General features: G+C 57.0%; 1 protein-coding gene across 1 annotated transcript; it reads left to right on the forward strand.

The window, feature by feature from the left end:
• Window positions 1-636: 636 nt before the first annotated feature.
• On the forward strand, window positions 637-25,912 carry NGFR (nerve growth factor receptor). Its single transcript, XM_030840123.2, has 6 exons — window positions 637-857; window positions 8,134-8,275; window positions 11,574-11,933; window positions 15,500-15,752; window positions 17,194-17,354; window positions 18,034-25,912. The coding sequence occupies exons 1-6, from the start codon at window positions 789-791 to the stop codon at window positions 18,333-18,335; spliced, it is 1,287 nt and encodes a 428-aa protein (XP_030695983.2). The 5' UTR covers window positions 637-788; the 3' UTR covers window positions 18,336-25,912.

A 25,912-nucleotide genomic window follows, 5' to 3' on the forward strand; every position in this document is an offset into this window, starting at 1 on the left:
GATGGTGTGGGCATAGGTGAATGCATAAGCACATATATATGTGAGCTTGGGAGTGTGTGTATTCCTTTTTGTGTGTGTGCACACCCGCGACCCCCTCAAACCCACCTTTTGAGAATTCAAATGATGTCTCCACCTTGAACGTCCCGCTGCGTGCGGTCGGGGTCAGGCCACCTACTACTCCTCCCCTCCCCTTCCCCTAGGCCTCTGCAGAGAGAGAACCCCCCACTGGGGCAGAGGGAGGGGTGGGGTATAGACCAGGAGATGAAAGGCGGGCGGGCAGTGGGCATTATTGCTGATAAAAGCTGGGTAGGGAGCAGGGCACCGGGGAAGAAGCTGAAGCCGGAGGCAGGAGAAGATGGGCAAGAGAGTGAACCGTGAGAGGGGCCGCAGCCCAAGGGAGCCGCAGTGGGGACGACTCGAGCCCACAGCATGCGGGACGGACGCGCAATAGCGCGGCCCGGGCGCGGGGTAGCTGGGCGGGGTGGGGGATAGGCTTTGAGGGCCGGGACGCGCGGGAGCGTTTCCCCGTACGTTCTCCCTTCCCTCCTCTACCCTCCCGGAGACTGCGGGGAGGGCGGGCGCGGTTCCGGGGGGTGGGCGGGCTGGGCGGGGAGGAGGCGGGGCCGACGCACTGGCTTCTCCCAGCACCTCCCGCTAGCATCCAGAGGGAGCCGAGCCTCCGCCAGGTCTGCGGGCCGGACGCTGGAGCGCAGCGCAGCGCAACGCAGCCGTGTCTGTCCGCTGAGAGGGCTGAACTGGAAGCCGAGCGCTGCCGCGGGAGGCGGGTGATGGGGGCAGGTGCTGCCGGCTGCGCCATGGACGGGCCGCGCCTGCTGCTGCTGCTGCTGCTCCTGGGGGTGAGTGCTAGCCGGAGGGGAGCCCGCTCCCTTTCCCGGGACCGGAACCCCAAGGAGTTCAGGTTTTCCCGAGGGAAAAGAGAAAAGAGCGTTGGGATCCCAGATGCTGGGGGTGGATGGCGGGAGAGGAGCGCCGATGCCAGTATCCACGGAGGAGCGCCTAAGGTTCTCAGAACGAAGAGGCGACCCTGAGATTCAGGGTGGAGATGCGGACAAGAGGGGCGCACCTATGCGGGTCCTCATGTACCATGGGGGTGTGTGTGTGGAGGGGTCTCTCAGGAGGGAGTCGTGGGGCTCTCGGATGCCTGGGTTCTTCGGAAGAGGGCGCTTGAATGCTGGGAGCTCGAGGCGACTTTCCCCCTGAGCATCTTGATTTCTGGAGGGTCGTGGGACGGAACCCAGGCTAAAGAAGCAGGAGGAATGGGACGGGAACTAGAGAAGTGAGGAGAGTGTGGTTGGGGTGGGGAACGGGGGACGAGGGGATGGAACAATGTAAGAGGAGGATGGAGGGACTGGAGGCAAAGGGGACCGGGCATCGGACAATGAGGACCGGCCAGACAATGGGGGGGAGGGGCGTGGGAGGGGGAGGTTCGTGGAGGGGGGCTCTGTTGAAGAGAGAGAAGTGGGTTAGGGACGGCAGAAAAGGGACGACGGCGAGGGAGGTAGAGAGATGGAAGCAAAATGAAGGGACGGAGAAGGGAGAGCGGACCCCGACCTGTCCGCCAAGAGACAGTAGGACGAGAAGAGAGAGCTGAAGCACAGCTGCTTCCCGCGCGTGTCGCGCGCTCTTTCTCGCGGCCTAGCGGGGTCGGGGAATTGCGGCTTGGGGTCCGAGGCTGGGAAGGGAGTGCCCACTTCGCCGGGGCGAACCCGCTTCCCGGGTTCCCCCGCGGCTGGTGGGCTTCTCCTACGCACTTATTCTCGCGGTTTGAAGCAAAGCCACGGACCGGATGGGACGGAGCAAGCGTCGTCCGACGGGTTCTCGCCGCCACCACTTCTCGGGGTGCAGAGAGGCGGGACGCGCAAAGTGGGGACGGTCCCGGCAGCGCGCAGCCGGGGGTCGCGCAGGCGAAGGCAACCCGCAGGGGGCGCTGCGGCGCGAGGGCTGAACCATCGCAGCTCCCCGCGCGACTGGGGCTGCGCGCCGCACCGGCCACCCAGACCCCCAGTTAAGCGGCCCGAGCGCCGCGCTGATGATTGGCTCCGTTTCCGCGCCCAGGCGGGTCGGGATTCCGCCCGCGCCCCGCCCAGCTTTCGATGAAGGACGCCGGGCACCGAACAAGACGGAGGCGCTCAGGCGCCTCGGATTCTGTCTCGGCAAAGGACTGTGGGTCCTCGTAAGCATCGAAATCCGCCCGGTAGTTCTGACAAGACATTCAGGAGATGTGACCCGTTGTGTGGCCATGAAGGGAGTGCCCTGGAAGGTTTGGCAATGGAGGAGGTGTCCTCACTCTCCCTGCCATCTTCATCTCTCATCTGAGCATTGCGCTCCCAAATCCCCATTACAGACAAGGAGACTGAGGCTCTGGGAGATTAAACCAATTGGTCAAGATCCCACAAGCGAGTTGAGACAGAATCCTAGCTAGACTGCCCCTCACCTGATTCCCAGCTCAGTACTCCCCGTACCTCTTAAGGGGCAGCCCGGCGATCCAGCTCGGGATAAGAGCTGCGTGTCTCGGCGGCAGGCGGGCGTGACACCAGCCCCAGAGTCAGGCCGGCGGAATATGGGGGCTGGGATGGGCAGAGACCCCTTCCGGGCACTAGCCCCATCCCCGAAGCTCAGCCTGGTTTCCGTGGGATAGCAGTACCTCCGGCTTCGTCCGGAGATTTGGGAGTGACTGCGGGCACGTTTGCTGACTAACGCCACGGGTTAGAGATGCATCTCGTCTGGGGCGGGGGGGGGGGCATGGAGGGGGGGACTGGGGCGGCCAGTTGTGAGGATCCTGGAGGGGCGAGGGCATGGGCTCCGGATCTGGGCTGGAGAGTGTGCCCCGAATAAAGAAAAGGCGAGGAAGGAGGGGATCTGGGGGTGGAGGGCCTGGGGGCTCGGGAAGGTGGACCCAGCGCAGAATCTGTCGCCTGCAGCCCCTGCGGCTCTCGCCTCCGCCTTGCCGCGGGGCTGCTGTCTATGGGCTGGCGCTGCGCACCGCAGCGGTCCGAGTTTCTTCCTGGGCCGCGGCGAGAGTGCTGAAACCAGAGCGCGTCCCGGCGGGTCGGCTGGCGGGCCACGCCGGTAATGGAGGCACTCTGTCATTCAGACGTCTGTAACCGGAGCCGCCGGGCTGGCTAATGCGCCTAATAGGGATGCAGCGAGGGCAGCAAATGCGAGGACGGGAGCGGCCGGGTGGGGGAGGCGACGCCGGGAGGGAAGGGGTCCCCGCCTTGCTGTACCAGTCTGATCCCGTTCCCGCGCCTAGATTCTTCCCTGGGGGTGCGGGGTGGGGAAGCGGGAATAATAAAACTGGTTGAGTGCCTACCGTGTGCCACGCACTGCCCTGGGTAATTTCGCTTGTGTTATTTAATCCGTATAAGGCCCCAGCAGAGTAAATCTAGTTATTCCCATTTGACAGTTGAGGGAGCTGAATCTCCCTAATCTTCAGGCACGAAACCAAGCCCCCCAGTTACTATGTGGTGGCGCCCTTGTTGGAACCCAGGATGCTTGGCTTGGAGTTTACTCTTTCCTCCTTATGCCAGGCATACCCCCACCCAACCTTCCAGATCACGGAAGGACACGTGGCCTTGAACCACCACTGGACCTGGAGGTTACATCGTGTCCTATGCTCCTGGCACCACAAATTTAGAACTGAGCCCCTTCACCGCCCACTCAGACCCCTGCCCCCTTTCAAAGTCTTTATGCATCCTCCTCCTCAGTAATTAGCTCTTGTCTCCGACCCCAAATCCACCCCATCTAAAGGAGTGGGGGACATGTGCCAGTGCCTCCCCAGGGCTTGCATGGGTCTCAAAAGACCCTTTGCATATTTGAAAACTCGCCAACCCCATGATGGTGGCCAATGGCTCCATTCACCTAAGGAACCTTTTGCTGAAGCTGTTGTGAATGGATAGGACTCATCACACTGAAGCCTTCCTATAGTTTCGAATTCTCTCAACTATTTTGGTGTATTTTCTGTTTTGTCCAGTTTTTAAAATTTAATTATTAAAAGTCAATTCAGGACTTCCCTGGTGGTGCAGTGGTTAAGAATCCGCCTGCCAATGCAGGAGATACGGGTTTGAGCCCTGGTCCGTGAAGATCCCACATGCCGCGGAGCAACTAAGCCCGTGCGCCACAACTACTGCCTGCGCTCTAGAGCCCGTGAGCCACAACTACTGAGCCCGCCTGCCACAACTACTGAAGCCCGTGTGACTAGAGCCCATGCTCTGCAACAAGAGAAGCCACAGCAATAAGCCCACGCACCACAACGAAGAGTAGCCCCTGTTCGCTGCATCTAGAGAAAAGCCTGCGTGCAGCAATGAAGACCCAATGCAGCCAAAAGTAAATTAAATACATAAATAAATTTATTTTTAAAAAAAGTCAATTAACCGAAGGCTATTTCCACCTTAGTTTCTAGAAAGCCTGGATATGGCAACACCCCCCCAAAATTGCAAACATTCTAAACAATGGAATAAGTGTAATAAGTATAACTTTCAGGCAAATGTGCCTATCATTTTGATAAGTTGATCATTTTGGAGGAATTAGCCTGAATCCTAGTCATCCCTCCCTGCTTCCCAAGATTGCCTGGCCTTGGACCCACAGAGGCTGCGGCCAGATTGGTGCAACAGGCCACTTAGCAGAATGACCTAGGTGGGCCTCAGTTTCCACAGCTGTCAGACAGGGGATGAAGGCAATCCCTCAAGTCTTTCCTCCTCGGCTTCTGGAGCAGTTGTTCGAGGTGATATTTCCTCTCCCTCATGGGACTGTGGCTCATCTCAGGAGTCAGGGACGATGTCTCATTGGAAACTCTTAGTTTAGTGCTCAGTCAGTAGTTGAATTAGTTAGCAGTTCTCCATCCTCCTTTGGTCCCCATACCCTCTTCAGACGCTTCTTGGTGGGTCTCTCTTCATTTCTATCCTGCCTACTCTGAGATGGTTTCCCCTGTTTGGGGATGGCTCAACTCTCCTCTGCCACTACCTACCCCCCAGCTCACCAGCTCACTCTCCCTAAGACAAGACACTTCTTTGGGGCTTCCCTGGTGGCGCAGTGGTTGAGAATCTGCCTGCTAATGCAGGGGACACGGGTTCGAGCCCTGGTCTGGGAGGATCCCACATGCCGTGGAGCAGCTGGGCCCGCTTGCCACAACTAGAGAAAGCCCTCGCACAGAAACGAAGACCCAACACAGCAAAAATAAATAAATTAATTAATAAACTCCTACCCCCAACATCTTCTTTAAAAAAAAAAAAAGATACTTCTTTGATAACCAACATTTATTGAAATCCAACTATGCATCAGACAGATTTGCATAAATTATTTCTTTTAATTTTCACAGAAACCTGGACAGTAGGTATCACCAACCCAACGTTTTAGGTGGGAAAACTGAGGCTTAGAGAGATTGAGAATTTACCCCAAGTAGCATACTACTAAGTGGCAGATCTGGAATGTTTTGAAATAGAAAACAAAACAAGCACAGGAAACACATGGTTACTAATTATGTGGCCTGGACTCCCAAGTGCAAGACTTTGGAGAAGAGAGAGGACCACGGGCTGCAGCAGGGAGAGCAGGCTTTGAGAAGAGGGGCTTGCGCGAGGCTCCCACTCTGCCCACAACTGCCACAGTCAGATTGCCTCAGTTATCTGGAGCCCAGGTCTCTGCTGACCTCAACTAACTGGAACACAGCCAAAAGCCACAGAAGACCTTGGAAAAGAGGAAAGAGGGGTCCCAAAGTGAATAAACACTCATTTATTTAATGCCTCCCGCAACTCTCTGAGGCAGGTACTGTCATGGTTACCTAATGATGAAGAAACTGAGGCACAGAGAAATTCAAAACCTGTTCCAGGTCACCCAGCTCTAAGCTGTGAATCAGGATTCAGAGCAATGAAGGCAGCTGAGGAGGAAGGTAGACTTTTTACTCTGAGAACGGCCCCCTCCTGGTTCCCATACTCCTTACACTCACTTTAATCACCTTCCTCCCAGGGCTAGTTACACACTTTCTAAAATTCAATTAGACCTAATAAATAAGACTGGGGAGGGCCGCTCCGGTCACACTGGCAGCAGGAAGAACTGAAAACTGATACTTTAACAGGAAGGGAGGAGGCAGAAAAAACTATAAGAAAAGCTGACAGGAGAACTCTCTTGACAAAGGTGTGGTAATTTGGGATAAAGAACACAGGGCTCCGCTGCACTGCATCCCAGAATACTCACGGATGTAAATATTGAGTCCCTGAGTCATGGGGAAACCGTGAAGGTACGTTCCAGAGACAGAGGAAGGTGCAGCCCCCGTGGTTAAAGTGAAAAACATTAGGTGAGAAGAACAGCAAAGCCATGACTTTCCAGAAACTCAGGTATCCAGAAAGTCAGGCCCTGGAGTTCTAGTTAATTGAGGCCATATTGTGTTATGTTCTTAAATTCCATAAGTATACATGTTGGGTCCCTAATACGTGTCAGGTACCGTCTCAGGCACTGAGGTGACCACAGTCCCTGCCTTCAGTGACCTGAGAGTCCAGTGGGGGACTCTGTAGAGTGTCAGACCAGACAAGAAGAGTGAACAGGGGGGACATGTGACAGGGCAACTCTGCCTGATTTGTCAGATCAGGGAGGGGCTGGGCCACAGGACCACTTCCCTGATGAAGTGACATTTAAGCAGAGCCCTGAAGGATGAAAAGAAATCTGAACAGACCTTTCTGGAACCTTGCTCACCTCCTGGGGGAAAGCCTGTATCTGGGACTACCCCCCGCCCCTAGGCTTCTGGTCTACAGATGTTCCCAGCACTGTGTTCCTGCCACCTGGGAGGAGATGGTGGCAGCACCCAAGGTTCCCCTCCTTTGCTGCCTGCACCCTCCCCACCGGTTTCTTGAGGACCATAGGCTGCCTCCTAGACTGATCCAACCTGTCCATCCCCCTGCCTCCACCAAACCCTACTGAGACCTCAGGATATTAGAAAGGACTGAAGGGAAAGGAGTGTTTTGGGCCATGATCTGGCCAACATGGAAGCAGAGAAATGCCCAAAATTACCCTTACAGCTCCTCTCTAGTCCCATGATCCAAGAGACCATACTTCCTCTGAGCATCAAATGGGAGCTACGCGGTCTGGAGCCAGGGAAACAGGCTTTGGAGTTTTATTAGACATTAAGATTTTTTTTAAGGAACAGAAATATAAAGCAATCTGCCAGCAACCCGTCCCTCTAGGGAATCTGGTGCTAAATCCTTCCATCCATGAGCAAAGATGCCTCGGCGGCGGGAATCTGACTCTCCTTTCCCCTGTTTGCAGTGTTGTTCCCACTGGCTGCATGGGGCGCAGGGAGAGGGGAGGGCTGGTGGCCGGAAATCAAACCCTGGGGGAGCGGGGTTGCTGGGTGGTGAGAGCAGCCACTTTCTCATATTGGTAACAGGCGTACTTTTCTCCAGTCTTGGCGCCAGACTCTCGATGACCGGCTGGTCATTTGCTTTGGCCCTGAGCTGTCTCCATCTCTATCGGTCTAGAGAGATGAAGACTCAGAGCAGGAAAGCCGAGAAGGTCAGAACTCCCAGAGCAGAACCAGGATTTGAACCCAAGGTCCCACCCCTCTGCTTCTGTTCTTGGACACCTCCCATTTGATACTTAATACGTGGAATGGTAGGATTAAGGGTGAGGAGTAGAGCCCTGCTAGACTTTGATAGAAAAAGACTCCCCTCTGGGTAGACGCATCCCTGGAGATGTGCAGCTTAGCAAGTGGCATTTGGGCTAGATTTCAGCTTCTAGTTGGCCCCTTGGCTGGGAGCCCTGTGTAAGCTGCAACCTGCCTGCTGGGTCCTGACTGCTGCCCAAAGGCCCTCTGCTGGGCCTCAGGTTGCCTTCCCCACATGGTGTATCCTTGGGATTCCAGGAGTTACTGTAACCCCAAGATGAACTTTGCAGAAGGTCAGCATCTGAAGCTCTGATCTCACACCCCTAGCAGCCTGCAGGGCCGTGCTCTCCCGCTCTGCCTTTCTTCCCCATCAGCTTTCAAGTGGCAAATGCCTCCCTAGTGAGCTCATCCCAGCCCAGGTGGTTCCAATAGAAGGCTGCAGGAGGGGGTGTTTGCTCCCTCGGAGTCCACCCTGTCCCCTTTCCCTTGCCAGTCTGACCTTCTGATCCTCCTCCATCCAGGTGTCCCTTGGAGGTGCCAAGGAGGGGTGCCCCACGGGCCTGTACACCCGCAGCGGTGAGTGCTGCAAAGCCTGCAACCTGGGCGAGGGCGTGGCCCAGCCTTGCGGAGCCAACCAGACCGTGTGTGAGCCCTGCCTGGACAGTGAGTATAGGGTGTCCGGTGGGGCGAGGGGAGCGGAATGGAAGGGGGGGGCAAGGGGGCTGGAGGGCATGCCCAGTAGAGGCCTTCCAAGTGCTCTGCGCCCTGTCAGGGACTCCTGCCCACAACCGTATGGGTGCCAGAAGTGGGTCTGACCCAGCATAGGAGGCAGAGAGGGGAAGCTCAGAATGGATGAGGGAAGTATGCGGAGGGAGGAGGGGGACCAGATGGGGGATCCCCAGGCTGTGCCCCTTCCCAGCCCCCAAGTAGAGAGGCCTGGTAGAAGAGTGTGGCCAGGAGGGAGGAGTAGCTGATGCTAAAACCAGCTAAAAATATCATCTGCACTGCAAAATCGATGGCTGCCACTTACCCTTGGTGCGTTTGTGGGGAGGGGAGGAGGGTCAAATCCTGGCTGCCCTGGACACTGACCTTGGGGGATCCTGGGAGGGTGTGGCTAACCCTCCCCCCGGGGCCAACTGTTCTCCAGCTCTGACGGGGGGGAAGCAGAGCTTTCCCCAGGCAGCAGGGACGGCGGTTGGAGCACCACAGGGATGTCCTTACTGGGGGGTGATGTCGGGTGCGAGAGCGGGAGGGGCGCTGTGGCCATTCCTACCTGGGATTTCCTTGGGGAGGGCAGAGAACCCCATCTTCCAGAGGTGCTGGATGAGGGAGGCAGGAAGATGGCAGGTCTGGGGTCTGAAATTCTTTGCTCTTGACCCAGGAGTCTCATCTCTGCTGGATTCACTCCGCCCCTTCTGTTGCTTTCAGGCCATGGGCCCTTTTCCTGACTCTGCCTGGAAACCTTTCCTGTTGACAGTTAGATCTTGCCTTCTACCTGGCACTCAATGCCCACCTGGAGGGCCAGTGGGAACTCTACCCAGATTGTTCTTTAATCATGTTGGGGACAAGGCTACAGGAACTGGGAACTCTGAACGCCCCCGCCAGCCTGTCTTACCTTTGAATGCCTCGCCGCCACCACCGCTACCTCGAGGCACCTCACTGCACACAGCCCATCTGTCCTGCAGGCAGCCCCAACTCCTTGGTGTCCCAAACACTCTGTTGTCCTACTTCTGTACTAGTGGATCCTGTAACTCCATCCCCCAGCGGAGGGATGCCAGGTAGGGAGGCTGGACATCCCATAATGCCTTTGCTACCTTGCCATCTGGCCGCCTCCCTGGTCCTGGCCTAACAGGGTTTCTTTCCATCCCAGGGCAGGGTTAGCCAACCATCAGCTACCCTGGAACCTCCCACGTTTGCCTCTCTTATTTCCTAGACTCCACCCAGGGCCTCTTCTCTTTGGACCCGAAGTCTCCCAGGATGGGACCCCAGTCCCTTCTGTCAAAACAAGCGGTGGGATAGAAGAGGCTGAGAGAGGGCATCGCTGGGGAAGGGGAGGGGAGACAGGAGCAGAGACCAGCTCGGAATGCTCCCTCCCACTTCCACCCTCTGCTCCCCTCCCTTTCCCCCTTCCCCCTCACCCCCCTCCCCGCACCCCAGCTGTGTTAACAGGCTGCCTTTACAAGTCCGCTTTATGGGATGGAGACCCCAGTGGACTTTCCCTCTATCCTCAAAACGTTTCCGCAAGGAAACCCATTAAGCTCCTGCCTTCATTCTCTGCCCAAAAAAGACCACATTTTCCCCACCCCCCAAAACCCTCTCCCAGGAGTTTGCTGCTAATTTTCTGTATTTTCCCATGGGCAGGGCCCTCCCCTTCCCCTCCCATGTGACTAGACCCACCCCTGCTGCCACATGCCACCCAGATAGGAGCCTCTGGTATAAATTGGACCTCCTGCCTTGGCTGTTTTGGTTTGGAAGTCCTTTCTGATGTCTGACTAGTATCCCTGCTACTGAAGTTCATTGAATTGATCATTGCCCACCCCAGGGGGCCCAACATTTACAGGATCCCTGCTGTGTGTCACGTGCTACTGAGGAATTTCACTTATTCCTCATCACAACCCTGTGAGTGGAGACATTATTCCCTGTTTTACAGAGAAAGAAAAAAGCTCAGAGAGGTTAAGTAAAACACCGAGAGTCACACAGCTAATAAAGTGATGGAAGCAGGTTTTGAATCCAGATCTGCCTGATGCCTAGGAAGAGAAACACAGGAGTCCCTCTGCCAGAACTGACTTGAAACTGAAGTCTTCCTCCAGGCCCATCTCTGTCTTTTCTTCTCTTCCCCCCCAACTGCTGCCCCTTTTACTTCTCTGCTTTTTCCTTCTTTGCTTCTGCAGTTCCAACCCCAGCCTCCAAGATAATGACCCTGTGCTCCATCTTGTCTCTTGATGGCATTAAAGAAAGTTAAGATAGGACCCCCACAGCGAGCCTCGATTTCCGTCCATGGGGATCCCAATCTCTCTACCCGTTTCCACATTCTGAGCAATCCTCCCTCCCCAGTTCTCAGGTTCTACATCTGTGCTCTTCCTGCCGTGGGAGCAAGGATACATCCTCTTGGATTCAATTTGGCATGGAGTTCTCCACCCTGGGCTGGAAGGGGTGAAGAAGATCTGGCTCTGTGCCTTCCCCACTCTTTGCACAAGGCGGAGAGGACCCTGGCATCCCTCCCCTTATTCTGGAGCTCACATCCATTAATTAAGAGAGCGTGAATCAAGAGTGAGCTTGGAAATCTTCCCTTCATGTCCTTTGAAAGAGCAGAGGACGATATATGCAAGTCCTCCCTTCCTTCTAACTTCAATCCCTCCTGCAGTACCTTTCTTGCCAGGAGTCCCATCCCTGCCCTCTAGAGCCAAGACCTTCAGCAGCTGGGGTAGCGCCACGGGTGGGAAATTCTGTTGTCTATCCCTAGTCACTCCCATTCAGGCCACACCTGAGCCCCCACCTGTGCAGAGAGGCATGGGAGGGCAGCTGAGGTGGGAGCCTGCCTGGTGAAGGCCGGCTCTGCCCGGGCTGGGTTCACAGCTTAACTCTGGCCTGTGGGGAGGGCTGGGTGGGAACCACTCTCAGATTATTCCTCAGTCATGCTGGGAACTCTCTAATAGAATCCGCCAAGAAATTTACCGGCACCAGCTGGGTTACCCCCTGAAACCTCAGCGCCAACGCTTCTGGGGCCTGGAGCACCGGGCTCCTGGCCCCCTTCCTCCTTCCCAGTCGGGTGCCACCAGCTTTCACACACCGGGGATCCGGGCCCGGAGGGAAAAGCGGGGGAGTCAGTGAGGGGAGGAGGTAGAACGAGGGTGTCCCGGGATGCGGCGGGAAGGCCTCCAGCCCCTGCGTCCCAAGTGCCCCCAGGGCAAGCGGCTAGACGCGGGGCGCGGCTCCCCCCCGCACGTCCGTCTGTCCTCAGGCGTGACCTTCTCGGACGTGGTGAGCGCCACGGAGTCGTGTAAACCGTGCACCGAGTGCGTGGGGCTGCAGAGCATGTCGGCGCCCTGCGTGGAGGCCGACGACGCCGTGTGCCGCTGCGCCTACGGCTACTACCAGGACGAGACGACAGGCCACTGCGAGGCGTGCCGCGTGTGCGAGGCGGGCTCGGGGCTCGTGTTCTCATGCCAGGACAAGCAGAACACCGTGTGCGAGGAGTGCCCCGACGGCACGTACTCCGACGAGGCCAACCACGTGGACCCGTGCCTGCCCTGCACGGTGTGTGAGGACACGGAGCGCCAGCTGCGCGAGTGCACGCGCTGGGCCGACGCCGAGTGCGAGGGTGAGCGTCGGGGCTGCGGGGTGGGGGTGGGGGGCGCCCCGGGGTCCGCAAGGGTCTGCCGTGGCCTGCGGGGCCAGTGGACACCCTCCCGATCCTTCCCACCAATGGACCCTATCCACTGTTTACCCTTTGGGGCTGTTTGTTAAGCCATCCTCATCCTCCCAGGCCACACTCATTTCCCAGGGCTTTGTTAATCTGTGGCTGCCGGCTGGGAATTGGACGGGTGGTAGATGAGCGGCACGAATAGGACAGATAGGACACGTCTGATCCTTGAGGCAGACTCTCTGCACTGGAGAAGGGGGTCTGAGGACCCTCAGGAGTTGGGACCTTTTGTCTCTGAGGCCCATAGTGGTTTATGGCTCTGGGACCTGGGATGGAGTCTGCCCTGTCACTTACTATCTGAGCGACGTCAAGGAGGTCACTTCAGTTTCTGGACCTCAGTTTCCTCGCTGCACGCGGTTTCCACTGTTGCTGTGGGTTTGGGCCGGGGGCTGGCTCACTTCAACTTGTGGGGGAGGGGTCAGCAGTCACTGGTACAGTTTAGTCAAGGACGAAGTTAGACCCAGGGAACACTAAGGAGGTCGTGCGGACAGGGGCTTTGGGACAGATAGAGGCGGAACAGCAAGCCTGGGGCTTGTGAGCCCGAGGATGAGGCAGGTGCACATGGAGGGCCCTCAGCTTCCTGGGTGGATGGGAGCTGGGTGTGCCCTCCTTAGCCAGAAGGGGCAGTTCCTGGGATGGGAGGAGGAAGCACTGTGGCAGTCAGGGCAGAACCGTTTTGGTTCCTGGTTGGTGACATCCATCTTGGGGGAGAGATTGACAATGCCTTTACTTTCTATCCCCCGTTCAGCTGTTTCCCCTTGGGGCCTAACCCTCAGGGTGCTCTCACTCCGAGCAGGCAGTGCAGTGCCTCCTTCAGGAGCCCTAAGTTGGACGGGACAGAGACAGCCTTTGCCCCAGTCTGATGAGGGAGACGCAGTCCCAGCACTTAGTGCCCAAGAGATCCCCCCATTCTGATGGGGGCAGCACAGCCTCTGCCTTCAGTCAGCCCCCAGTTGGATGGGAGAGATAGGTCCCCTGCCGTGGGGAGCCTGCAGTCTGACACACGCATGCCTGCCTTCCACATCCTGTGATCTCTGGCGCAGGGAGCTCAGGGTGCAAAGGGCCGTTAAGCTGGACTGAGGCCAGGCGTGTGTGTGAAGCTTGCTCCATTGGGATGTGGGGTCAGGGTGGAGAAGTGGGGTGCAGAACGTGGTGGTTCCGGTGGCCACTGCCCTGGGCCAGGAGACGGGCAGGTAGCGTCAGGCGCAGGGCAGAGGAGGGAGGGAGTTTCAGCGCCTGCAGCAGGCAGGTGGGTGGCACGCTTCTGTGGGCAAGTCGGCACCAGCTAGTGGGGGGGACTTAGGGGTGCGGTTAGAGCAAAGAAAGGTGCTGGCTGGGGGAGGGGTGGGCTCTGCCTTTTGGCGTTCCCACGTTCCTTCCAGATACCACTTTACTTTCCCAGACACCCTGAAGGGGTGCGTTTATCCCTGCCCCTCTTCCCCTCACCCTCTAGCCTCTGAATGGGTAAATGTCAGCTCCAGGGCAGAGGGAACATTTCAGGAAATGGAATTTGATTTGTGGTGGCTTGGTTGCCCCCCTCCCCTCCACTGCAGGGTACTTCCTTGCATAAACGCTTCCGGTGTCAACATGGTGACTCACCCACCCTGGGGGCAGAACCTGCCCCCCTCCCCAAGCAGAAAAAATTGGATTTAGGAGGAGTAACCTGGCCCCTCTTTCCACCCCCAAGTCTGACAGCTCCCATTCTGGAAACGGCTGTCAGGACCTGCCAGGGCTTAGTGGGTTGGAATGCTAGTGGACACAGCCACATCTGGATCTCATCCCCACCCCCAAACAGGGCGGGGGATCGGAGAGACGAGGAGAAAGCGCCCTGGAAGGCGCTGTCTTCAGCCTGGGCCGTCTCTCGGCTTTTCCCCACTGCTCTCAAATCTCTGTGATGCCTGATTTCGGTGACCCTCCACCCAGCCACGCCTTCAGCCTCTGGGTTCGGGTCAGCTGAGCAGAGCTGTACCTTAGCCTCGGGGCTCAGGCTGCCCCTCCAGCTGGCCCAGTCCCCTAGCCGGGCAAGAGAAGACCCTCCCCGGGCCAGCGCCTTGTCTGGGGCTGCCAGAAGGAGGGCTGTGTTTCCTCCACTCCCTGCCCCACCTCTTCCACGCCTTCCTTCCCAGGACTGAGATGGGGGAGGGGTGGGATAGGGCAGCAGATGGCAGCCCCCTCCCAAATGCCAACCAGATGGATTCCAGATTCACACGTGGGGACCTTACTCCTCAGAATGTGCTGAAAATGGGGGCCTTTGAAGCATCTTTGCCTTGAGCCAAGGAGGCCTAGGAAACCGGTGGGCAGTTTCGACTCCAGCTTGGGTGGGCAAACTGGGGGCTAGGTGAGGCAGAGCTGGGGAGCAAAGTGCCTGCCCTTCACCCCATCAGCTTGTCCTGTCTGCTTTCCCTCCCTGCTCCAGGCGTGGGAAGCGAGGAAGGAAGGGGTAGGCAACTTTGCCCAGACAGGTACCCCCAGGTCGTCCAGAGTCCACAACCCCAGGTACTGCCCCCGGCTGGGTGGCAGAATGGAAAATCCCACCCACTTGTGCCAGGGGCTGCTGGGTCCCCTGCCAGGGAGGCTGGCAGTGCCCAGCTGGCATGAGAGAACCTAGGCGGGTGGCAGGGCAGTCTCCCTCCCCTGAGGCAGTGGCAGTGCCTGCTCTGTGGGCCCTCTCTCCACCAGCAGTCCTCGACCTTCCCAAGTTGGGTTTGGGCTATCTGACACTGTCATCTCTGGGTGGCAAGATCAGACGGGGTGGGGGCCACGCAGGGCAGGAAATAGAGGCTAGCCACTATCCACGGACCAGCTAGAGGGAAGCAAGCCAGCTGGGCACCTCCCCACCCTGCCCGAGCCTAGAGCCAGGACACCAGAGACTAGAAAGGAGGCTGGATGCCAATTCTCAGGGGCCGGTGCCGGGGAAGGTACCCCTCTGCCGGACCTGATTACCCTCATCCTTCTTTAGGACAGGGGTGACTGGCGCCACTGGGGCAACCTGTGGCCAGAGAAATTACACATTTCCCTAGCCTGATTCCAGCTGGAGGCGTCCTAGGGCCCACTCTCTTCTTTGTGTGTTTACCTCCATGCTGGGTTTTTGGGTACCCAGGGTAGGCAGAGTAGAATTCTAGGATCACAGTTATACCCAAGATGGAAGGGAACTTAAAGACCGTCTCTTTTCATATCCCCATTCATGGGGAAGTTGAAGCCCTGAGAGTTGAAGGGACTGGTCCAGAGTCACACAGCAAGTCAGTGGCAGAGCCGAAGGGGACCCAGCGCTCCCGATTCTTAGGCCCTTGCTCTTCTCCACCATCGTGACATCATACACCCAATCCCAGCCCTCTCTCCTGTGTGTAGCCGCTGGACATACAAGCATCTGGGGCAAGGAGGGGGCTGGGGGAGAAGCTCTGAGGGTCAGAGCATAGGAGGGGGCGGGGGGAGTGGGCCCTCACTCCTGTAGCCCTTTCTCCCAGAGATCCCTGGCCGTTGGATTACACGGGCCACGCCCCCGGAGGGCTCAGACAGCACAGACCCCGGCACCCAGGAGCCTGAGGTACCTCCGGATCAAGACCTCGTAACCAGCACGGTGTCAGATGTGGCGACCACAGTGATGGGCAGCTCCCAGCCCGTGGTGACCCGAGGTACCACCGACAACCTCATCCCTGTCTACTGCTCCATCCTGGCTGCTGTGGTTGTGGGCCTCGTGGCCTACATCGCCTTCAAGAGGTGAGAGGGGGAACGGGAGCCAGGGAGCCAGATCTTTACCCTCAAGGAGGGCTTTGCTGCGACCATGACCTGAAAACGCACACACTTTTTTTTTTTTTTTTTTTTTTTTTTGCGGTACGCGCGCCTCTCACTGTTGTGGCCTCTCCCGTTGCGGAGCACAGGCTCCGGACGCGCAGGCTCAGCGGCCATGGCTCACGGGCCCAGCCGCTCCGTGGCATGTGGGATCTTCCCGGACCGGAGCACGAACCCGCGTCCCCCGCATCGGCAGGCGGACTCTCAACCACTGCGCCACCAGGGAGGCCCCGCACACGCGCTTTTAACTCAACCCCAAACCAAGCTCATCCTCACTTACCATCAGCTTCCCCACTCCAGGGTGTGGCAGGTCAACAGGAGGTACGGAAGGGGATCGTCCCTGTCCTGTCCTGGTGCCAGCACCTCCCCGCCCCCATTCTTCTGCCCCACCTGCCTCCCTGCACACAGAGCTTCCTTTACCAGCAGCTTGTGTCCTCATTCCCTGAACCCCGTTACCTGTGTGTACGTGTGCGTGTATCTCTTCCTTCCCACGTCACACGTGGGGTCTGATGGCGCCCATAGCCAGAAATGCGGGATGTGGATAAGTCCTAGGATGCGTTGTAAATGTTTAAGTGCATTTTCCATTCTTAAAAAAAAAAAATCATCAAAGTAATAACGTGCTTATTGGGGAAAATGCAAAGAAGACCAATGTCTTGTAAAGCAAAAAGCAGTAAAGCCTCCTTTCATCTCCCCAAATCCTACCCTGTCCTCCTGGGAATCTGTCTGGAATGGATCCCTTGCAGCCATTTTCTATGCATTTATAAACACGTGTGTGGAAAACCTATTCGTACACGTGCAGGGTTTTGTTTTTTTTAAAGCATCAATGTGATCACATTATACATATTCTACATCTTACTCTTTCCGTTCATCTCCCTTGGGAGAGCTTTCCTCAGAGCATATAGATAATCTGATTATTTATAATTGCTCGTTCAGTAATACGGGCGGATCATAATTTATGTAACCAGTCTCCTATCGATGGCCATTTGCTTTGTTTTTCATTTCTTCTTATTGCTTATAACAGCAGAGGGAATCCGTGTGCATACCCCTGCACACACGTGGGGGCACTTTAGAAGGGTAGCCTGGGAAAAGTGGAGCTCCAGGAAGGCATTTATTTGTGCACCATTCATCCCATGGACATTTACTGAATACCGGCCGCACACACCAAGCCCTGGGTGCCTCTCTGCCCTCACGGCGTTTCCGGTGTGGGCCAGGGGCAGATAGGTAGAGGAAGGAGAGCCTCCCGTGGCGCGCGGGGTTACAGACGGGCACCCCCTGGGCTCCCGGCACCCACACGCCAGAGCACAGATACCTCAGCGGCGTGGCCCGTGCGCCCCTCAGCCCCGTGACTGGGGCTGTCCTCTGGTTCCAGGTGGAACAGCTGCAAACAGAACAAGCAAGGAGCCGACAGCCGGCCCGTGAACCAGACGCCCCCACCCGAGGGAGAAAAACTGCACAGCGACAGCGGCATCTCTGTGGACAGCCAGAGCCTGCATGACCAGCAGTCCCACACACAGACAGCTGCAGGCCAGGGTAAGCAGTGGGGCCGGGTGGCGGGCCGGGGGGGCGAGGCAGGGAGAACGGGGGTGGTTAAGCTTAGGCTATAGGAGGGATGGCAGAGGGGCTGGCTGCGGGCTGCAGTGTGGAAGGATGGGAGAGGCGGGCTGAGGGCATGGGTAGGAGAGGCTCTTTCCAGTGGGGATGACTTGGGAAACGGAAGCTTTGACAAATCGGAGCATCTAGACTCATCCAGCTAATTGTCCCCCAGGGCTAATCACTCCCCAAAGTGGCTGCAGTTAGCCTCCTGCCCAGGACTTCTGGGGAACAAGTAGTTAATTGTGTCCCCTAATCGGTGGCCCATAGCCCAGCTCCAGTACACTTGCTGCAGTTGAGTCTGAGATCAGAAGTCCTGTCTCCTGAGCCTTGATTAATCGCTGGGGGCGGGAGGGAGGTAGTGGGCAGGGAGGAGGTTAGGTTGTAGGGATGGTTCTGGAGCTGTGGGTGAGTCAGCATCCCCCAGGTGCCTCCACAGCCCTGCCCACATCCACGACTGCATCTCGGGCATCCCTCTGCTTCTAGACCCTCGGGTCCTCCCCAGATCGGGAGGAGAAATGCCTCAGCCCTTCTTGGGTCTTACTCCAGGCCCCCACTCCCACGGTGGGGGAAAGGGTGTCCCGCGGGTAGCGCCTGACTCCCCCTGGGTTCTTGGCAGCCCTCAAGGGTGACGGAGGCCTCTACAGCAGCCTGCCGCTGGCCAAGCGGGAGGAGGTGGAGAAGCTGCTCAGTGGCTCTGCGGGGGACACCTGGCGGCATCTGGCCGGTGAGCTGGGTTACCAGCCTGAGCACATAGACTCCTTCACCCAGGAGGCCTGCCCGGTCCGCGCCCTGCTGGCCAGCTGGGCCGCCCAGGACAGCGCCACCCTTGACACCCTCCTGGCCGCCCTGCGCCGCATCCAGAGAGCCGACATTGTGGAGAGCCTGTGCAGCGAGTCCACGGCCACGTCCCCGGTGTGAGCCGGCCCGGGAGCCCCTGCCCTGCCCCCACATTCCGAAGACTGATGTTCCAGCCAACCCCACAGGCCAGCGTCAGAGCTGCGCGCCTCTGGGCAGGGCCTCGGAGCCCGGGCCCCCAAACCACAGCCCTGTCACTCTCCTGTGTGGCCCCATCGCTTCCGATCACACTCCCTCTCCAGCGCCAGAAGTGCCCCTGCCGCCTCTCCCACCCTGCCCTGCCCTGTCGCCATCTCAGGCCTCCTGCCGCCGTCTCCCCCCACTTCTAGGGGGGCCAGCCCCTCCCACCTTAGCAGGTTGTCATATATGGGGGGCTAACACCAGGGATGGTGTAGAGGGCATGACAGGGTCCCAGAGACTCAGAGGGAGAGACTGAGGAACCAGAGCCGTGGGCTCTGCACTGTGATCTTGGGGAACGAGGGAGCACCTTCGTGGCCTCAACCTCCCTCATCCCCCCTCCCCCCTCCCCTCTGGCCTAACAGGAAGAGGATCAGAGGTTTGATAGAGCTGGAAGAGGGGCTTGAAATCTAGTCCATCCCCCTCATTTTACGAACAGCAGAGTGAGGCCCAGAGAGAGGCAGCGATTTGCCCAAAGCCACCCAGAAATGGGGAGGCCAAAGATGGGCTGTCTCCCGAAACGAGGGGTGCAGGCCTCAGGTTTGCAGGGAGTGGGGGGCCAGGCGACCCTCCGGGAAATGTCTCGAAGCCAAACCCAGTCTGCCCTTCACCATCTCCAGGCCTGTCCAGCCCCTGTGGAGAGGGGATGCGTCACCCAAGGCCTGGCCCATTGACCCATCCTGACCCCAGTCAGGTTTGGGGTTTGTGGCAAGGGGTGCTGCTTCCCTCTACCTGTCCCCTCAGGCATGTCAGTGTGGCATCCGTGCTGTGGCTCATCTGTAGGTACCCACCATCCCAGCACAGACCCAGAGCCAGTATAGGCAGCATCTTCCCCTGGAGTCAGCCCTGGGGGACTGAGGAACCCCACCTGCAACACAGATTTACAGGCACACACACACACAGGATGAGAAATCTCGCTTCTCTCCAAGAGTTCTTCCTCTTGGGCTGTGGCCGGATCCTCCTGGGGCAGCTGCCAGAGAAGCATTGAAGGGAATTGAACTCTACTCGCTGTCTTCCCTCGCCCCCGGGTTTGGCAGGCCAAGGACGGCTGAGGCTTGGGCTGGCGCCTGCCTTCCAAGGGCCTGCACGTGGAGGAATGCTCCCCCGTTCCACCCCTTCCCTGCAAGCACGGGTTTGGCTGGGCCCTGGAGGCTGCAATGAAGACAAGTGGACCAGCGTGGGAATGCAGCAAGAAGGAATTGAGTTAGACTGTGGCCCATAGAGGGTCTCTCCCAAGTTTAGAGAACCCTACAAAGGACTGTTTTTTCCCTAGCTTGGTACCGGAAGGGGGCCATGGAGCCCCTCCTGGCCTGTTCTGTTTTGCTTGATGTTGGAATGAGTGTGCCCCGCCCCTGTCTCTTTAGCATGAACGAGCCCTGACCAGGATGTGCACGGACAGCCACCCCCTCCCCAGCCCAGGGGTCTCTCAGCCCTGTGTAAGGCACTGGGAACGTTGTACGTAGATGGTATTTCTTTGACCTCAATCTGTGATGGGAGGAGGAAACTCACCTGCTGGCCCCTCACCTGTGAATGTGGGGAGTGGGACAGAGTCTGAGGTATTTCTTTTCCTCCCCAGCAGTGGGGGAGGGGGTCGGAGGTTGCAAGTATGTTTCAGCATGTGTTTGGTTCTGCGGCCCCTCCTGCCTCCCTTTGGGCTGAGGTGGAACCCTTTTGCCCCCTCCCCCCGCCAGCTGGGGGCTGTGAACTCCAGGCTCCTTGTCACCCTCCCTGTCACCTGCCCCTTGCATCCTGTGTAATCATTTCTTGGGCCCTCCTGAAACCTACACATAAAACATAAATGATGAACATTAAATAGCAAAGAAAGGAAAATCGTGCAGAGATTTTCTGGAAATACACGTGGTTTGAGTTGGTGGGGGGTTTTGTGTGTGGGGCAGGGACCCGGGTATAATTTCCAACTCAGTGAGTTCCTGTCCTATTTTCCCCACACACAATGGGGAAGTTTTAACAGAAATCCAGCAAATTCACACGTGTCACCATGGAGTTAATTTAAATGGGATAGAGAGGGAGTGGGGGCCCTTGCCGCCAGACTTTGGAGAGGGAAAGTAAAAACGGCCATGCAGGAAGCTGGCCAGCTGTGAACTTGACCAGATGTCAGAAGTGAAACTGACCACAGGGGAGCCAGAGGCTTGCTGGGAGGGCCAGGTCACAACCCCACGGCTCGCAGCCACCCACACGGCTTGGGAGGCACACCACCCCCCAGCACACAAGCACACACACAAGGTCTGGCTCCAGATGGCCTGGCGGGAGCCTGGCTGGTCCGGCCTGGAGTTGGGCAGGCCCCTCCCTTGTGGCTCTCCCAGGCAGGTCCCAACCCCAGCTTCTACCAGCCTGGCTTTGAGCCCTGCCTGGTCTGGGAGCTTCAGGGTTCCAGGCCCCGGGTCTGTGTCCCTCTCCCAGGCTGGCCTGGCAGCTGGTCCGAGCTGCTCGGCCTCTGCTGGTGGCTTGGCCAGGTCTTCTGATGGGCCTGACTCGTGGTTGCTAGGGAATGCCACGGGAGGCTTGCTTTCCCAGAAAGAACAGCAAACAAGCCTTCCTGATCTTGGGATCCTGGGAGGGGCCAGCCGGGCCCCAGCCAAGAGTTAGGCATGAGGTGGAGGGAAGCTGTCTTCCATCTCCCACCCCCAGGCTGTGAGGGTTGTGAGGAAGGTGGCGGGGAGGGGGCAGTGATTTAGAGCCGGTATAGGAAATGATCCTGGGTCTTGGGTAACCCCCAGTGTGATGGGGGAGACAGACTGTCTTGAGGAAGTCTCCCACCTAATGGGGAAGACACAGCCCCAGACTTGAAGATCCCTCTAATCTGGTGGGGGAGGCTCAATTCCTATCCTAGAAGAGCCCCCATTCTCATGGGGGAAATGCCTCTAATTAGGTGGGGGAGAGCTGGACGCTGCCTGTGGGAATAAGGAGACACAAACTCCTGTCTTCCACAATCTTATATACTTGAGGGGGTGGCAGCAGACAGCCCCTGTATGGTGTGCAGCGCCATGCTAGGGGTGAGTGGGGGCCCCAACCCAGACTCACCCCTACCAGGGGTTAGGGAAGGTTTGCCAGTACAGAGACACTGAAGCTGAGCCCTATCGAAGTGGAGTCAACAAGCCAGGGGAGGAGAGAGTTCCTGGCAGAAGAATCAGTGCAGCAAAGGCCCTGAAGAGAGAGAATAGAGCCCATGGGGCCTGGGGAGGCTCCTGTGCCTGCAGCCCAGAGAGTGAGTGGAAGGTCAGTGGGGCCAGATGGGGAAGGGCTTACAAAGAGACATGTTAAAGCATCTGGATTAAGCAGGGGGTGTCGTAGACAGATTTCCATCTTAGAAAGCACCAGCTCTGGCTGCAGTGTGGAGGGTGAGGGTGGGCAGGATAGGTGGGCCAGGAGGTGGAAGTCAGAGGTAAAGTATGGGCCACAGGGATGGCGAGAAGAGGGCATTGAGAAAGCTCCGCATAGCATGCAGGACTGGGTAGGAGATGTGGAGGTGACTGACACTGGCCTCGGGCTTCTGGGGGTAGCGGAGCAGAGAGCCTGAAAGACATCGTACCAGAGATTCGTACCTCCCCCACCACATTGTGGAGAAACCCCCTCTGCCCTCCTTCAGCCTAACCTCCATCCTTCCTTCTCTAATTCCCCTGCAAGGGCAAAAATGCTTCATCGGCTCCCCATCTTTAATGTGGCCCCGGAGGCTGCGTGACGCCCCTGCCCATCCCTCCAGACTCACCGCCTTGCTCCAGCTGTCCTCTTCCTCAGTCTCTGCTCTTCCCCAAACCAGCCCCCTCACAATTCTCCAAGCTTCAAGCCACAGGGCCCTCTAGCCACAGGGCCTTTGCATAGGTTGTCCTTTCTGTAAGACTCTTTCCCCCTTCTTTCTCAAGTTACCTCCCAGTTCAGTGCTTCCTTGGGGAAAAGCTCTCACCACACTCTGGATACAAATCAAGTTTCTTGAGTCCAGGTTCAGAGCACATCAAGTTCCACTCCTTTTCTTTAGACCACTTATCTCTCTTTGCAATTAGGCACCCGTCTGAGTGATTATTTGATTACTGTAAACTCCAGGAAACCAGAGACAGGGTCTGGTTTTGCTCACCATCTAATCCTGCGCACCTTGCCTGGCGCACAGCTAGCACCCAATAAAAATCTGTTGAATAATGAATGAATGTGGTCTAACGTAGCACTGTCCGATAGAAATATACTGCAAGTGACATATGTGATTTTCAATTTTTTAGTAGCCACATTACAAAAGTAAAAGAAACAGGTGAGATGAGCATAATAATATAGTTTATTCAGCTCAATATATCCAACATATCTTTTCAACATATAATCAACATTTTAAAATTATTGATATTATATGTTACTTTTTTTCTGCTAAGTTTTCACAATCCAGCGTGTATTTTATTCTTACAGCACCACCCAGTTCGGATTAGACCCATTGCAAGTGCTCAGTAGCTACATTTGGCTAATGGCTGCCACGTCGGGCAGCTAGCTCTAGAGTCAGACCTCATTCTGAGCCCCCAGTGGGCTCAGAGGACAGATAGGTGTTCCCTGGCTTCTTCCTGTATCATCAGTCTGCTTGGGCCCGAGGCCTATTGTTCTCCCCTCCCCATCCCCAAGGCTCTCTCCTCTCCACTCTTTGTCTCTTTCATTCTCTAGGTTACAGAATGATACCATCTTTGTCTGCTCATCAGGGCCCCTTCTCTTCCCCTAATGCCTCCCTCCCCTCTTTCATCCTGTGCAATGAAGCTGAGATGAGACTTGGAACAATAGGAAAGGCCTCTCCACCCAGAGGGGAGGGGCCTGATGGGGGCCACTGAGCCTGTGCTCCAGGGAAAGAAGGGGCTGAGCCAGAGCTGGGGTCATAAGACATCTCCCATGATGCTCTGGGCTGTGGGGTCTGCTGACCATATGCCTGGGGGAGGCAGCTCCTCTGATAATGCAAAGCAGATTCCGCTCAGTTTTGTGGCAGCTGGTGGGCAGAAGGCCAGAGGACAGGACTGAGTCCCCAGGCATCTGGGTTCAGAAGAGCTGAGGCCGGGAGGGCTCCTTCAGCCTCCAGCCCCCTGACTCCCTCCAACGCCCCTGCCCTCGTGCTGACCCCTCCCAACTACACCAGGCTCCCCTGGGCCCCACCCCAGGCTCCAGATCACCCTCCAACTCTATCAAAGACCCCCAGTTCTCAGCACACGTCCTTGGGATCTTTGGTGCAACGTCCTCATTGAGAAGGGCCTTCTTCTCCAGGCAGACCCGGGGTAGGGCTGTTCATCTCCACGCGCAGGGTGATTCCTCCCAGGCCCCACTGAAAGTTAGGGCTTTCCACACCCCAGTTCTACCTATTCCAATCCTCCAGTCATCTCAGAGGCGAGGCCAGGATCATCTTTCTAAGGCTCTGTCATGGAAGGACGTTAAGGAACCTTCCAACTCTCAGTCCCCATTCCTCCCAGGGCACTCAATCCTGCCCTCTTCCCACAGCATCTGGGCACTTCCCCATTCCTGCGCTCCCTTCCCGGCAACTCCTGCTCCGGCTGTTTCCAACAACATTCCCAAAGGGCTCCTGGGAGAGGTGGGATTGGGTCTCCTCCCTGGGTGGGGACTGCTCCCTTTGGAAAAGTCTGGGAATGCGCCCATCCCCCTCCTATCTTCTAGTGACTCATAGAATCTAGGGGTCCTTCTGTGTCATCCAGGAGCCTGTCGCCCTCCTGAGAAGCCCTCAGCACTCTCTGGCCTGGGCCTGGGGCTCAGCGTCCACATTCCAGGGGCCCGGCCCCACCCCAGGGCCTAAGGCTTCAATCAGCACTCCAGATGGTTCTCATTCTACGCCTACGCACCTTGGGATGCCAGCGGTCCACATCAGATGTGCGGGCCAGGGGCACGGGGCAGCCAGGCCTCCATTTGTCGACCCTGGACCCACAGGAGATCACACGGTGACCTCCTGGAAGATGATGCCGAGGGCTCCGAAGCCAGTCACCTGGGAGCTCCCCTCTCTTCACTCTGCGTACCAGTTCGGATTTCTCATGTTGTAAAAGGGAGAAAACCCAACTCAGGGTTGTTTACGGGAATTTACTGTCCGTCTGAAGTGAAAGGTGCAGGGGTAGGGCTGGCTCTAGGCACTGCTTGATGCAGAGATTCAAACAACATCCTACCACCCAGTTTCTCCGTCCATCTCGTGCCTCCTTTCCTCGCACAAGACTCTTTCCTTGCGGTGATAAGACGGCTGCGCACCTTCAGACTCATGCCGTGAGCATCCGGCGAGTCTCCAGGCGTCCCTGGTTCTGATTGGCCCATCTGGGGAATGGCGATCACTGATTGGGTAAGGTGGACGTCACATGCTCCATCCACAGGAGCGGGGGTGTCGCCCCGCCTGAGGCACTGGGAGAGTGGGGGAAACTGAGGCACAGTCACCAAAAGGGGACCCCAAAAACAACAAATGTAAGGCTCCAGCCTAGATCAACACTTGGGCTCTTCCCTCTTCACCAGGCAACTGAGCGAGACGCCACCCCCCGCAGACCGAGTGCGTCTTTCTGGTCAGAATCGCCATGAAACAGCAGGGACATCCTATGCGAGGACTTGAATGCCAGGCTGAGGAATTTGGACTGATCAGGGAGCTACGGAGGTTGTCTGTCCTGGAAGGAGAGGCAGGGAAGACCAACTGCGAGGTTGGTGCTTCGGGCAAGGTAGCTAGCAGTGGGGAAGAAAAGAGGGGAGCAATTCAGGAAATATTAAAAAGAGAGAATGAACCTGCCTTGGCACAGGAGCAGATGGGAAATAGTAAGGCAGAGAGAGTACATGACTCCCAGTCTCCAGCTTTAGCAACCGAGGGGATGATGGTGCTGTTCACAGAGATAGATCCCTGGAGGAAGACCAGGCTCTCGAGGAAGATCAAGACGTCCATGTTGAAACAGAAACAAGAGTCATAGATACAGAGAACAAACAGGTGGTTGCCAGAGGGGAGGGGAGTGAGAGGAGGAGAGAAATAGGCGAGGGAGATTAAGAGGTGCAAACTTTCAGTTATAACATAAAATAGTCTGGCTTCCCTGGTGGCGCAGTGGTTGAGAGTCCGCCTGCCGATGCAGGGGACACGGGTTCGTGCCCCGGTCCGGGAAGATCCCACATGCGGCGGAGCGGCTGGGCCCGTGAGCCATGGCCGCTGAGCCTGCGCGTCCGGAGCCTGTGCTCCGCAACGGGAGAGGCCGCAACAGTGGGGGCCCACGTACCACAAAAAAAAGAGACATACAACATGATAAATATAATTAACACTGCTGTGCGTTATATATGAAAGTTGTTAAGACAGTAAATCCTGAGCTCTTATGACAAGGAAAACATTTTTTCTATTTCTTTAATTTTGTAACTATATGAGATGATAGATGTTCACTAAACTTATTGTGGTAATCATTTCATGACATATGTAAATCAAATCATTACTCTGTACACCTTAAACTTATATGGTGCTGTATGTCAATTATATCTCA

The sequence above is a fragment of the Globicephala melas genome, chromosome 20 (genome assembly GCF_963455315.2).
Source record: "Globicephala melas chromosome 20, mGloMel1.2, whole genome shotgun sequence".
Classification (NCBI taxonomy): Eukaryota; Metazoa; Chordata; class Mammalia; order Artiodactyla; family Delphinidae; genus Globicephala; species Globicephala melas.

Coding starts and splice junctions, on each gene's coding strand:
- NGFR (XM_030840123.2), top strand. CDS start 789: ATGGGGGCAGGTGCTGCCGGCTGCGCCATGGACGGGCCGCGCCTGCTG. Junction 15,753..17,193: donor GCCTACATCGCCTTCAAGAG/GTGAGAGGGGGA, acceptor CTCTGGTTCCAG/GTGGAACAGCTGCAAACAGA. Junction 17,355..18,033: donor ACAGACAGCTGCAGGCCAGG/GTAAGCAGTGGG, acceptor GGTTCTTGGCAG/CCCTCAAGGGTGACGGAGGC.